A 14,845-nucleotide genomic window follows, 5' to 3' on the forward strand; every position below is an offset into this window, starting at 1 on the left:
TAACCTCCCACTGTGCCCAGGGAGACTCTTCAGCGTTCTCCAAATGGAACGGAGAGGGCAGAAGAGTAAACTAGCAGTGTATGTGAGCTATTTCAAACTTGCAAACGACTTACCTTTGCTGAAGCAGCTGGAAGCTGGTTTTCTGATTGAAGCATCAAACTGGACATGGAAGGACTCCGTGGTGTACAGGTGGGGTGGAATGTTTGTGATGGATGGAGTTTTCCAAGTTCCATTCGGTGTTATGAAAGGAGGCTGGTCGGTAGAAGTTATGCAGCGGCTGGGGAGAAGTATGCCTACCAGAGTCAAGGGGTCCTTGCTATTCTGGACTGGAGAGGAAGAGCCAGACATAACCGTCTGCTGTAATACTGTCAGTGCAGTTTTTCCTGTCTTTTTTGTGCTGCTGAACTAGCTTTTACAGTGTACCAGTTGGTAGCTCCCACTTCTCCTCCTACTGGCAGTAGAGCTTGGGCTGTGCCAAACACCCTGCACCCACTGCCAAGAGAACGTCACCCTCCAATGGGGGTTGGCACTTGCAATACAGAACGAGGGGTGGCCAATCGTGTTGCATCCTGGCCTCGTTAAGATGAGGAAGGGAATCCCAGAGTATGTCAAGGTTCCTTCCCCACTCTGAACTCCCGGGTACGGATATGGGCACCTGCATGAAAGACCCCCTAAGCTTATTTTTACCAGCTTAGGTTAAAAACTTCCCCTAGGTACAAACTTTGCCTTGTTCTTGAACCGTATGCTGCCACCACCAAGCGTGTTCAACAAAGACCAGGGAAAGAGCCCACTTGGAGACGTCTTCCCCCAAATATCCCCCCAAGCCCTACGTCCCCTTTCCTGAAAATCCAGAAGTTCAAGAATTTGGGAGCCATTCTCATGAATGTGCAGAGACCTTTCCAGCTATTGATGCAGATACAGTCCTCCTGCGATAGCTGTTCTCTTAGGGTTTGCATCATGGCCCCTCTTCATTGTTTGCCTTTACTTTAGGGGCTGGTGCCTGCCCTGGAGACTAATGTTCTTGAGAGAGAGACTTGATACTGTGAATATTGACTCCTTAATGTGCTGATAACACTGTGAGGCAATGCATGTATTAAAACAGCCTCATGATTACCCCTTTCCTCAGATTTCTAATGTCATGCATGACAAGGCTTTTGAAATCTAATAAATTCTACGACCAGCTCCACAAATCACTGGTAGAACAAAAACTTGGAACAAAAATGCAATATTTTAGCAAAACCTTGCATGGTCTTGGAGTGTAGTTTGGTATCTTAATAAGTCTGAAGCATCCATTTTACACAGGTATTTAACAGATGGCTTAGCATAGCAAACTAATGTTATTCATCAGTTCATACATAATGCATTTGTGACGGGAATTTCAATTTACTTTCCCCAAGTGGGAAAATTCCATCACAGAGAGAACAAGGGAGTTGGGTATTTAATGAGAGACAGTGGAGACAGTCGAGTTCAGATAGAACGAAATCTATGTTCATAACCTGAATTCAGGATGGGGAGAAAGCCTTCTGGAGAATTTCTAACCTATTTAATTTGCCTGGGATTGGACACTTCCAGCAAATCAGAACCCGTGGAAGCTGAAATGCCATTAGAAACACCACCGCCTCCTTTAGGCGGGGTAGTAGGGCAAGAGAAAGCAAGCCTGAAATATGGGACAAGAAGAGGTTGTGGAGGAAGAGCAATGAAGGAAAGCCAGGCCTCAGTGAACGAGCAAGTTAATAACAGTGAGCAGAAGACCAGGAAACACACCTCAGCAGCCCAGTTGCCAGAAAAGTGTAACACTGACATTGTATGGGCCAGCAGACACAGGGAAATCATGCTGCCCAAGGCAATGTGTTCACGGAGTTTGAGGACTTTCCCATGGAAATCAGGGTGACTTCATGAGAAGTGCTGACGTGTGTCTGTGAGCACTGAGATTGTGTTTGAACATAACATGCTGTCACAGGGGTGAGCCATCTTTTGCCTGTGAGATCTTCCAGGGCACACCCGGCACTACATACAGAAGGGGTCTGTCAGGAGTGCAGAGAGCAATAAGACACACGTACACCATGGTTTTAGAGAGAGAGGAAGAATACCTCCTATTGCTACCATGAAATACTTCTTGGCCCTCCCTAGGAACTTAAGGACTCCACACTGTCGCATCATCTCCTGTTCCCATCGGCTTGCTTTACTGTACGCTTAGAGGCAGGAGAATGAAGCATGAAGTAGGAATGGTGTGTTTTGCACAGTAAAGACGAAGAGCTGTCATGGCGAGCTCCAGACACACAGCACAGATGCAGGGAATGTAATGCGCATACAGCCCTAGTTACAGGAACTTGGTCTGTAACCAATGAGCAACCCCCACGTCCCGATGCTGGGTCACCCGTGGCACAATTTCAGATGTTTCTATTTTCTAAAGAAATTAGTGCTATACCCTAGGCATCCTGGTACTTCCATCCCTGAACTGAAACTCATTAGAATATGGAACTTCCTATTATGCCATGAATATGTTATAACGCTGTTAAAGGAACGCCAGGAGGAACGGGCTGGGTATGTACGCATTGCCTTGTGCAAAGGAGAGCCAAGCAGCTGAGAAAATGAATTCCTTTCAGAGAACATAATCTCTATAGCAGAAACACAAGTACACCAAACCTGTATTACTTTCACCAGACTTCTGATCTTTGATTTTTTTTTGGTAGTACAAGTAGTAATTGAAATTTGAAATGAATGATGTTTAACTCCTTCCGGGGTCCTTCACTTAGGTAATTTCAGTAATTTATTGCCCAAGCTGTATGCAAAATGTAGACACTACCTTGAGTTGTGGGGGAAAGGAAATTCACAGAGCCTCACTGTGAGACTTCCTCAGCAATAACTCTTTGCAGACATGTATTTGGACTGATTGTAGACTACTAGACAGTTCATCAAATTGGACTGACTTTAGACATCGGAATATTGTTTTAAGAAGAGTTTCACGGGACTTGAACGAGTAAGTGCCTGGGCCACTCATTTCCCGTTGTATTTCTAGCTGGTATACATGCCTGGAGGGAATCCCAAGAAAGTTTTTTTATTTTACTGGAATGATGAGGATGTTACAGCTGCGGCTGTGAAGGATTTGGTCAGTGTCCCAGCATGGCGGGCTGTATTACTTCATACAAGTGTCAGCCCAGCCCTTTCCGTGGGGAAGGGAGACTTGGTGTGCTCTATTTACAGCACTTCGCACAGAAGGAAAGAATCAGCTGGAGATGACTGATTTTAGACAAATGTGGTGACCCTGAAGCACCAGAAATTGAGATTTTAAAGGCAGGAAAATGCCAGGCCAAATCTGTTGATGAAATTCCAGGGCTGAGTGTGCCCCATGAAGACTGAAACAGCAATTCCTCCACCAAAAACTGGTGAACCATCTGGTCCCCTACTTGAAATGTCTCCTGAAAACCCACCTCTGCAGTGATGCCCACTAGAAATGCACCAATCAATGATGGCTCCAGGGAGCAGATAGGGAAAGCTGAGAGTTATTGTTGGTTTTGCAGTTGGACTTGGTGCCCAGTCAAGGATCAGAGCTGCAAAGACACTCGCTGCCCCAGAGAGCTGTGAATATAGGTGTGTGACAAGATGCAATGCATAAATTAAACAGAAAAAGGGATGTGTGGAGGGGAAGAAGATGGCTTTGTGCCACAAGCACACCTCTCTGCTCAGTTACTTTTTTTAATAAAAACTATAGTTCAAAAATGCAAACGTGTATCGAAATTTTACCCCTCTTCCCCGTCCTCCTTCTCTCACTTGCCTTCTTACATTGCAGTCTCCTTGAGGTATGGACTGTGTCTTCCTAGGTCTTAGTATAAAGAGTCCTGGATCCTGATTGAGGTCTCTAGGCACCATTGCAATGTGTATCACAAAATTAACTATAATGTGGTACCCCAAAAGGGAAAAGAGATGAAGGTTTTTTGATTTCTACGAGGAGGAAGCTCAGCGGGTGATGCATGTTAGCAGCACTATTAGAGAGATTAACACAACATTCTGGATACCTTTGGATTTGCTGTGGCTTTAAGTAGTAGGAGTCCAACCTTGTGTTTGCAAGTAGGAGAGGAGGGTTTTTTTCAGGTTGAAGGAGCTAGAAATAGGAGGAAAGGGATGCAATTAAGTAAATGCAAATGTAGAATGAATATCAGGAACGTGAATCCCCTCTGAGTGTGGAAATGGTGGTGGAATCTCAGCGCCTGGGACGCTGAAAACAAGACTGAACATGGCATCGAAGCATTCAGGATTATGGTGGAAGGAACAGTCCTCCAGCAGGGGGATGAACTGAATAAACTGATAGATGAGTTTCATCATTAATTTCCTTTACATCTCACAAGCAGTTTAAATCCAGGCCTGCAGAGTTTATGAATTACTGTGACACCTGGCTGTTGCAACCTGCAAGACATTTGCATCTCTCAGATTCATTCTGAAAGCTCAGGGGTCTATTCAATCAACACTTCTCTGGCATAGGCAGATCTTAATGGTTTGATGTGGTATTTCTAGGGGCCCAGGAGACATAATCAAGAAACTTGCAGTGTGTGTGGGTACTCTTCTGAATGCATTTCACACGCTGTGCAAATATCGCATGGACTTGATCCCACGGGAAGACAGGAAGCCGCTATGAAAATCATAATGCGGGATTGGTGCTATGGGTGCCCCCAGACAGTGGAATAACACTGACATGCACTGCCGTTTCATCTCACTATGTTGCAGCATGTTCGAAATCATAGTGGTGCTAGTTATATGAAAAGAATGAGAGACTTTAAGGGGAGGGAACAACAACTGGCATTCAATTTCCTCTGAAGATTAGGCCCCAAGGAAGCAAATTACCTATTTCTGCCTTCAATCCCTTTTCCAGGTATGTCTCCATCACCCAGGATTATTGAGCAAAACGAACGGAGAAAAGCTGTAGTCCCAATACTTTGTCATTCTCCTTTTTGTGTTAGAAGAAGAAAAAAAATTAAAACGTTTTTGCATTTTGAAAAAATCAAGATGTTTCTTTTTCTTTAGCTGTTATAAAACCACTGGCTCCTGGCACAGGAGTTCTCACGCATTAAACAGGGTGGTCGTTACGTCAGTACTAGAAAGAGGAACTGCCAAAGGAAGCCTACCTGTAGTAGGAAAAACAAGGGGGCAGTTCAGTAGGTGGTGGTCTTATCTCTGAAGCAGTGTTGAAGCAAGGCCTCTGCATGATGCTAGGGAACCTTGATATAGGAGCTACCATCTTTTGGAGGAGATCCAGACTGCTGCTGCCATAAGACATCCCATGGTATTTTTTACAATAATTTTTGTGTTAACTGGTCTGAATAGGGCCATCACTGTGCGTTTAATATATTCTGCCCTTCTACAGTTTCATCTGTGGTGTGAATTGGGATGTTATTTTTCTTCCCTTTCTTTCCTACACTGTTGGGTGGTGGTATCATTCATTGTTCCTAGCTGCTGTGGTTCTGCCCACAATATCACAGGATGTTTAGATGTGTTTTCATAAAACAGGTGCTAGGTTCCGACTGGATCAGCGGAAGGAGAGTGGGATCAAACATGGTCACACAGTAGCTTCCTCTTCGCTGCAGAAGACAAGTATGGCCATGCCAAACTCCACTTCTTGACAGCTGAACTGAAACAATGAGCACACGTATGTGTGGACAGAGAGGATGGGCTTTTCAAAAGCTCCCAGTATTGAATTAACTCTGCTGACATTGAAGTCAGCAGTAAAACTCCTACTGACTTCAAAGGAAGCAGAGTTAAGTCAATGATAACACCCTTTCAAATCCAAGCCGGAGTGTGCTACTGATTGAACATGGCATTAGTAATTCTAAAAACATTTCCAGAAGAATCTGCCAATGTCAGTGCCAAATGGTAGGGCCAGCCAAGCCAGAGAATGCAGCAATGGGCAGGAAGGTGCATGCAGCAGGAGACAATCTCTTTAGACACAAAATAAGCAAAGAAACAAAAGGAAAAAAGAAAGAAAGAAAAACCCAAACATAAAAGGTGACAGGGAAGCTGGACTTTACCCTTACTGTACTGGGAGCTGGTCATTTACCCTGCCCTGAACTGCAATTGTCTTCTGAAAGATTTGAGAATGACATTATGTCTTCCAGATGTCTGTGGCACATTTAAGATCATTGTGGTTTTAATAGCTGAGCAATAAAAATCACGAGCAAATTAGCATTTGTAAATGTGATCTTTCATGTGTATTTGCAAATGCAATTTACACTACATGAAAAGCCCATTTGCATACTCCAAATCATGAATTGCTCTAATCACAAATTAAATGTAATTCACATAATTTTGCAAATTAATGATCCCAGCTCTACCTTACTACACAACTGCAGAGACAGACAGTAGAATTTCAGTATGAGGCGCTTGCTTCACTACTCAGCAAGATGGGGATTTATTTGAAGGCTTTCCACTTATGAAGGGAATCAAATGACACCTGAAGCAAGTGGTACCGCCGAGTGAGAGTAGCATCGCACATGTTATTCTGGAATCTTATTTCATGGCACTATAACCAATAGAAAGGAGCTGTTTTTAGTGTAAAATAGAAACTGATTGCCTCAAGAGCCACATACATTTGAAAAGCCTGAGTACAATGTATTCAGTGGGTGAAACCGCTCTGGGAGTAAAATGTAAATAAACATTGCTGTGCAGCGAAAGGGGAAGACCGCTCAGTGAAATGACATCTGGCTGTCAGTGTGATCTGATGTAATTAGGGTCTTCCTCAATTCTTCATAGTGGGAAGAGAGCAAAGCCCAGTGTGCAGAGGCCCAGAAGTCCCAGACGGGGATGGCTCTGGAGCTGGAGAACCTACACATGGAGCTGGAGACAATCAGCAGGAACAAGAACTTGGTACGTGCCCTGAATAACAGACATTACTGAAACTGCTTATTACCCACCCAGCACCCCAGGGCACTATGGTGCTTTTGGATAGTTTTACATGTTTTACAGACTTCGTTATTTAGACTCTGAGAGCCTCAGAGCTTGGACTTGCCAATGTCGTTTACTTGTAAATTACTTTAAATTGCCCAGCCTTTCAGGGGGACCCAGCCCAGGGGCCTTTACTGTCTCCAAGGCCATGTAAAAGTGGCGCCAATTATCGAGAACACACAACATACCGTAAGCTGTCTGCAGAGATGTGGTGAACACCATAAAAGGCTTTTTTGCCTCTCCCTGCCAGCATTAGAAGCACACGGACTTTCAGCATTGGAGTGGAAATGGAAAAGGCCTTTAGTGAAGTACCACCACTGAACGCGGCACGCCTACATGCGAGGCAGAGAATTACAGCACTAAAAGCCCCCCACTGCCACCGGCAGTATTTGGAACTTGTCTGCACCCTAGTGTAATCTCTGAGTGAGCAGCACCCTGTTTGTCCTCCGCAGGTTGATGAGCAGCTATATCAGCTGCAGCACGAGAAAGCCGATCTCCTGAAACGCATTGAGGAGGACCAGGAGGATCTGAACGAACTTATGACAAAGCACAAGGCTCTGATTGCACAGGTAAAGCATGTGATGAGGAGGAAATGTATGTGCATAAATACACACAGGCACATCGGGTGAAAAAGGGATTGCTAGAAAGATATCCAGAGGGCATCATGGCTTTACACCACAAGGGAGGGTTAGAAAGATAACATGCCACCTGCTGGAATAGCACAGACATATTGCTAATACTTTTCAAACAAGTAATTCTAATGAGCAGTGTGAACATGCGTACCCAGACACACACGGAGAGTCATTCCAATATGGTTTGCACCAGCTAGTTGATTACTCTACTGAAATCATGGTTTTTAATAGAAACGGCAGCTAGGGATCCTTTATCCAGTGTTAAACCTTGGGTGTCTATGCAAGTAATCAAAGTAACACCTCAAATCCATCCATAAAAGTTGCTGATTAGAAGAACAAACTGGCTCAGAGTTTGTTGTTCATGAAATTATTACTTTTTCACCATGAAAAATGTCAACAAAATTGAAAAAAAATCAGGTTTCCATTGAAAACCTCAACACTGATGGTTTTTCTCCAGTTTTCAGTAGCCAAACCGCAAAGTTGTTTAAAACTGAAAAAGTTTAAAACTGAAAAGGTTGTTTTCCATTTTCACTGGAAATTGTGTGATTTTCACTGAAAAATTTTCTTGAAAAATTTCAATTTAAAAAAACTTGCAGAAAAAAAAATTCAAAGAAAAATGTTGACAAGCTGTGTTTGGAGGTCCTTTCTGGGGTCCTCAGCCTTTGACCTGGGAGAGATTGAAAGAAGACATTGATGTGTTGAGGATACTGGCTATGTGCTGGCAGTCTGTATGGCTTTTATTTGAATAGCTTAAACATATTTTGACAGCACCAGTGATCCAACCTGTCTCAGCGTAGAAAAGATCAGAGACTTCAAAGGTATAGAAGGGGCCCCATTTGGCCAGAGGTCCAGTATTTTCCAGAAATTTCCTGGACCATGAAAGGTCCATAGTAGCTTTGTGGGAGGAAAAAGAGTAAGGACTTACAGAATCAGCATTTGGGGATGACCCTGGTGATGTCATGGCTGATCAGCTCTGCAAAGAGTTGTTCCCAGAAGCTGAGAAATCGGGTGCGGTCAGTAGATTTATGCTTGGTTAATTCAGGACAGGAGCAGCTGCCAATTCAGATGTACTAGAAATTGCCTTTCCCTTGCCAGTCTTCAAAACAGAACTTCCTTGTGCATTTCCAGTTCTGCTCCAAGTTCTTTGTTTTGTCGCTATTGTTGGGGTTTCTGTTTTCATAGTCTGCAGTGGACATTACTCAGATTCGAGAGCTACAGACACAGCTGGAGGAAGTGAAGAAAGAGAAACAAAGTCTTCAAGAGAAAGTAAGTCCTCCCCCTTCCCTTTAAGGCTCAAAATATCTGGCAATAAGGTACATCTGCCCAGTTACTAACTCAGACCTGGAGCAGACAGGCAATGAAGGGCTTCAAGAATCACTCTGTCCTTTGGCGTCTCATTGCCAATCCCTTTATTGCCATAGATCACTGGACTTAATGAGTATCAGAGGGGCAGCTGTGTTAGTCTGTATCCACAAAAACTTAGTGAGATACTCCGATCCCCTGGAATACTCTCATACGTAGGCATGTATAAGAATCCACTGAAGTTCTGAGTGTCAGTCCTGAAATATAGGCTCTTTGGTGAGCTAATGTCCTTGGGGTGAATTCAAATGAAATGTTTACTTGCTTATTGTCAGGAAATATCTCCTCTGTACAATACCACGGTCCCACTCCTCTTCATAACACACTGTCTACGTCTGTAAGAGCAATAAAACAAGCACAAATGTAAAAGCCTCCTTTTAGCTGCTGTAAACACTGCTTAGTATTGACTTTCCTCAGGGCAAAGGTGGGAAACTGGGTCAAACTGCATGTTCAGGAAATCTATGGAAACCTGCAAGTGAACTTTCCTTGGGACTGGGGAAAATTCACACTTAAAAGGTTTTTTGAGAGTTGCAGAATTTACTGCACATTCTCTTTGCTGTTGCAGTTTCTTGAGTTATGATGTTCTCTGTGCAAGATCACAAGCCAGCCTCGTGCTGGGCACCACACCAGGGACAGAGGGAATATGCCTCCTTCCACAACCTGAGTTGGGGACTGTTCTTCCCTGGTCATGGCACCATGGCTCCAGGCCTGTACAGCGTGTCTTTAATATTAATCACTCGAGGAGTGCCATTGACTGAGTGCTTTGCTATCCCAGGCATCAGGAGTCGGACTCACTCACTGTAAGACAGAGTGGTGGGTTTGACAGGCAGTTGGACAAAATAAGAACTATTTCCCCTGTCTGGGCCCAAAATAAATTTTGAACCAAACTTTTACTGAGGTTTGAAAAGGGCTGGTTAATTTCCCCCCTCGTTGTTTTTGAGCCTTGGTCTAATCGTCTTTCCAAGGCTGCCTCTGCAGTTCCAGGTGCCAGCCAAAATCCTGCCCTGGGACCAAGTGCACAATTTCACACATGCACCGTCCTCGAAAGATGTGAGAGGAGAAAACCCCCACCCAGCTGGGTGAAAATTTGCCAACATTTTTCTGTTTGTAAAACCACAGAATGTAATGAATTGTTTTCACGATCTTCACACAAACAATACCACAGGAAGCTTGGGAGTATGGCTGCCATCTTCGAAGTACAAAAAAAGCGGGACATCAGGGATAATCCTGAGCCCATAAAACTGGACAGCTGGCAGAGTGTAGTGAGGGCCCTTACAGATTTTCCAGGTCAGTTACCTCAAAAAAGTGATGTTCCTGGGAAACCCTGGACAGGTGCCGACCCCACTTGGGCAGCAGCATCTTTCTGTACAGCGTGGCACCTAAATGCAGCCCTTGCACTTCCAGTGTGCTCTGAGAAGGAACTGTTGGAATCTCTCTACCCCTAGTGGATCTGGTGCAGTCATGAGAAGTCTGCAGGGCAGACACAAGGGCAGAGCGGAATTATGAGCCCTGCCTTTCCCCCACCCTCTTCTCTAAAATAGCTGCAGGCTGCTCGGGCCCGGATTGCATACGTGGAGCAGTCGATGGTCGAACGCTCCATCGTCAGTCGACAGGAAGCAGTGATCTGCGACCTGGAGAACAAGCTGGAGTTTCAGAGTGTGCAGATCAAGCGGTTTGAGGTAGGGCGTATTTCTTAGCCTCTTGCTTGCCTCTGACACACAACGGGAAAATCCCTGTGGAAAAAAAGGGGCTGCCTTTGGGACAGGCATGTGCGCTGGCAGTGCCTTCTCCCGTCCCTCTCCTGCAATGGCCTGTCCTGGGGATCGATTGGCCTGCACCACGGTGTGCTCCAAAGCCATGCAGCCCCATCTGGTGTGGAGGGAAGAGGCCAAGTGGCTCACAGCATCGTGCAGAGAGGCTCTGGAAACCAGAGCAGACTCCTAGCCCTATGAAAGTTGCAGTGGGATCTTTCCTACCCAGAGCAGAAAGCAGCTCGTGTGGTCACATCTGTAATGCTCCCAAAGCACGGAACCCTCTGCATTGCCCTTGGAAGGGTGAGAGCCCGAGTCAGCTCAGGCCTTCGCTTTTGGAATCTGTGGCTCTGACCAGTCTGGGTATTTCATACCAGTGAGGTTAACTATTCATGCTTTATTTTACTGACGTATTTACCGCAAGCCAGCAGCATGCTCAGTGCTGTAAAAGCATGGAAGGAAATACGGCCCTGCCCCAAGGTGTATAGCAATATACTTATTTACTACTTAGCACGTTGATCAAAGTGCCTTTCAGAAGGTGTCACAGGACTGTATGGCATAGTCCAAAATCCAGCACATTAAAACCGGTCAAGGTATGGTAGGTACATCAATATACATATAGAACAATCTAGGCGCTTAAAACCCGGGACTATATTTGTTTATGCTCACTTCCTTTCATGTCATGAGATAAAATATAAATATTCATTCCCTCCCACCCCCCACTTACATGTGACTAATTGAGGGGAGGCCAAGAACGTGTAGTAGGGTCACTTCACAATGATGGCAGACTAAGACAGCCCTGAGCAGCTGAGCATGGCCCAGCAGGAGAGCTGTCTCTAAAGGAAAGGCATTTCTGAGTTACCCAGGAGGCACTGGTGGCTCTTAATTTCCTTCATGCTGCTTAACCCTTTGTGTCTGTGAACCCCAAAGCTCATTCTCTGGCAGCCTCCTGTGAGGTCATTGCCATCACTAGGGTGTCCTTGGTGCGGATCCCCTCCCATCACCTCCTCTTTGATCCCATCCATCCTCTGACACCTAAGCTGAGATACAGACACCAAGAGGCCTCGGGAAATGACAGGCCGCTTCTATATCGGAGCCTTTCTGGTCACATTGCCACAAGCCTTGCTTTTATCCTCCCTGCAGTTCCTGCCTATCTGATCCAGAGTAGCAGAGTCCATCAGCTGCTCTGTGGTGAGATGTAGCTAGAACAGGCTCTGTGACCTGGACTCCACTGAGAGTTCCTGGAGCGATTCTTCAGAGATCATGCCTTCCATCATTCTGCATTTGCCAGTGGCACTGCACAGTGCCAGCTTCCAGTTAGTCCTGTCATGGGTGCTGTGACTGATCCTGGAGCTGAAGGCTGGGAATGCTAATGTGAGCTGTTGTTTTAAATGAAGGATAGCTGAGAGATCAAAATATTTGTACAGTACCATGTGTTTGTCTCAGTCTGGTGAGTTCTAATGTGTCTGCTTTAAACATGGAGTGGGGTGGAGGGGAAGGGAAGGGAAATATACCAGCAGGATGGGAAAGGAGAGAGGAAATGTGATGCAATGCGGTGCTTGCCTCCCAAATTGTTTCCCTGCTCTAGGCGATGGGTAATGAATGATGGGACACTGTGTGCCACTACGGTCTACCCTGCATTCCACACAAGATTGCAACGTGATTGGAGCACTGCTGAAGCTCTCAGGGTTCTTAAAACTGCCCCCAATAAGTGCAATGGGCTGTGCAATGAAATTAAAGAGCCATCATTTTAAAGCCACCGAAGGAAACAGTGCTTTGAGTAGTTCACAGTCAGCCTGTATGGGATTCATTGCATCGCAGGGTCACTGAGACAAGCACGGGCTGCTTAATATCATGACCATTACGAGCATTGGCGGCATACAATACAATACAATGTATTGATACAATGAGTAGTATATATAAACTTCATGCTTCATGGCATCAGCTGACTTTCTGTAGGGGTCAGAAAGGGAGAGCATTCCTCCAACTACATCACTATAAAAGATTAAAGAAGGGGAAAAAACGCTTTGTAATCCTTTATTTAAGAAAACTCCTTTGCCTTTTGTCCCCCTCCCTATCACTCCAGATGCTTGTCCTTCGGTTGCGGGACAGTGTAATAAAGATGGGAGAGGAGTTGGAGAAGGCTGCAGAGTCGGAGGCTCGAGAGAAGGAGAACACCAAGTATTACCAGATGCGCATGGAGGAGATGAAAGCAGATATGAATGAGCTGGTGCAGAGAGAGCTGGAAGCCAGTCGCAGGCGTATGGAGCTGGTAAGAAGAGGAGTGGGCTATCATATAAGAGAGGGTATTGCCTTGTGTCAGATGCCAATGGACTCTCCTGGGCTGGGGTGCTGGGAAGGGCGCATTGCAGCATCAGTAGCTCTTTACCCCTCATGAATATGGCTCATTTTTTTCAGATGGTCAAGGATGGTTATCGCTTGACCAGGTCTGCATTGTTCTGAGGTATCCATCACTTGGGTGCTTAGATACTTGGCTGGATTTATTCTGGACTTGTGTTGCCTTTTAGTGGTTAGTTAGAACATAATTGCCAGAGTGCGTGTACGGTCTGGTGCATGGGAAGCAGAGACATGCATGAGCTGCCATGGCAGATGCAGGTTTAAAATTCATGCTGCCCCACGTCTTGGGGCCTTCTAGATAGAAACCGATTTCTATCCAGCAGTCTTTCACGCGAGTGCTGCTCTATGAAATCTGATAGTTGGCACATATAACAACATACCCTGGGGAGGGGGATGCTGTGATGCTGGAAAATAAATTATGTCCTGAGTTGTGCTATCTAATTGGCCTAGACTAGCCAGTTTGCTCTCAGTCACAGCATGCAGGGGGTGTGTGTGTGGGGGGGTCCTGTAGAGTTTGCAGCACCCATTGCTGTCTGTCGCACACAGTTTTTTCTTTGGAAGCCTCCCAGTAACCTGCAGATTGGCCCAAGGGTCCCAGAACAACAGGTAATTTTCTGCTTGATGTTCTGTGTGCCTGGTATTTCCAGATAGGTCTAACCAATTTATTGTTGGAGTTAGCCCTCAAGCAAGATAAGTCATGTTTTACGGGCCACTTCCTCCCACTGCTTGTCCTGGATTTCTCTAATGTCAGCCACATCAGGTTTGGTTTTGACAAGCAGAGCGCTGCGAGCAGTCAGCGCAGCTCGCTGGTGGTGCTGTATATCGCTGTCCCTCCCCTCTCGTCCCCAAACCATTTAACTGAACCTGTTATTCTGGCTCCCTAGCATCCCACTCTTCATGTAGGTTTGGCCAGTGCAGCTAGGGCAGTCCCTGTACTCATTGGTTTGATCAAATAAAGGAATTGCTTTGCCTGCTCAGCTCCAATAAATACTGAGAACGTTAGCCAGGCGAGTGCTGGTTGGGAATTTTCCAACAACACAGAGTTTTTTCAGACAACGCCGATCTGTCAAACCTGAAATGTTTTATGCAAATGTCCAGTTTCGATGAACTGTCATTGACTCGCAGGCAGGATTCCAGGTGGACTACCAGGTTTTGCAGCTCCAGAGCATCCCTGCTGTGCAGACTGGGGCCTGCTGGCCTGAGAGTCTGCAAGCCTGGGATAGTCTGTGTGGCAGAGCTGCCCTGAGGCCATGGGCTCTGGGTGCCCCGGCATCTGCTGACTGAAACTGATAATGATTCTTGTCTGTTTACCGGCTGCCAGTGGTGACACTGAGCAGAATACGGACGATCTCCATCAGCAGCTGCCGGGGCCCCGGGAACACATTTTGTTTCAGAAACACTATGTATCAGTGTTTCCAAAATGAAAAGTTTTCAGAATTTCCAGTTCACAAGAAATTTTTTAAGAATGTGGTTTATTGGACGAGGACCGAGAAAGAGATGTTGCAGCCTTAGGCCAGCACGTGTGTAATCATGAGTGTGGTGCCCTCGGCCATCCACCAGCAGAGGAGCTGGGAGTAGCTGTGTTTCTGCCATCGCCCTGCAGATCCTGAACGTTCGTGCATTTGCAGTATCATAGAGGGTGTAACACATCATTTCCTGTGTTAATTTTCAAGGGAAGGGGCGGATTTGGGGGATGTTACTTCATGAGTGATTATTATTGATGTAGTATTTTATTACAGGCTTTCAGTAATCGAGTGTGACTTGTTGCCTGGTGTGACTTGTTGCGTGGTATTCCCTTCTCCTCTATGCGAG

At 45.6% G+C, this 14,845-nt stretch overlaps 1 protein-coding gene and 1 long non-coding RNA gene across 4 annotated transcripts in view; one reads left to right on the forward strand and one right to left on the reverse strand.

The window, feature by feature from the left end:
* LOC140898569 (uncharacterized) overlaps window positions 1-432 on the reverse strand; it is a 39,000-nt gene extending 38,568 nt beyond the window's left edge. The window contains exon 1 of the long non-coding RNA XR_012155024.1: window positions 114-432. This is a non-coding gene — a long non-coding RNA (uncharacterized lncRNA). The remainder of the gene's footprint in view (window positions 1-113) is intronic.
* Window positions 1-14,845, forward strand: part of MYO18B (myosin XVIIIB) — a 196,215-nt gene that overhangs the window by 128,763 nt on the left and 52,607 nt on the right. For all 3 annotated transcript variants that reach the window (XM_073312543.1, XM_073312542.1, XM_073312541.1), the window contains 5 exons: window positions 6,742-6,855; window positions 7,386-7,502; window positions 8,748-8,831; window positions 10,466-10,603; window positions 12,762-12,947. In XM_073312543.1, coding sequence (XP_073168644.1) covers window positions 6,742-6,855; window positions 7,386-7,502; window positions 8,748-8,831; window positions 10,466-10,603; window positions 12,762-12,947 — 639 coding nt within the window. The remainder of the gene's footprint in view (window positions 1-6,741; window positions 6,856-7,385; window positions 7,503-8,747; window positions 8,832-10,465; window positions 10,604-12,761; window positions 12,948-14,845) is intronic.

The sequence above is a fragment of the Lepidochelys kempii genome, chromosome 15 (genome assembly GCF_965140265.1).
Source record: "Lepidochelys kempii isolate rLepKem1 chromosome 15, rLepKem1.hap2, whole genome shotgun sequence".
Taxonomy (NCBI): Eukaryota; Metazoa; Chordata; order Testudines; family Cheloniidae; genus Lepidochelys; species Lepidochelys kempii.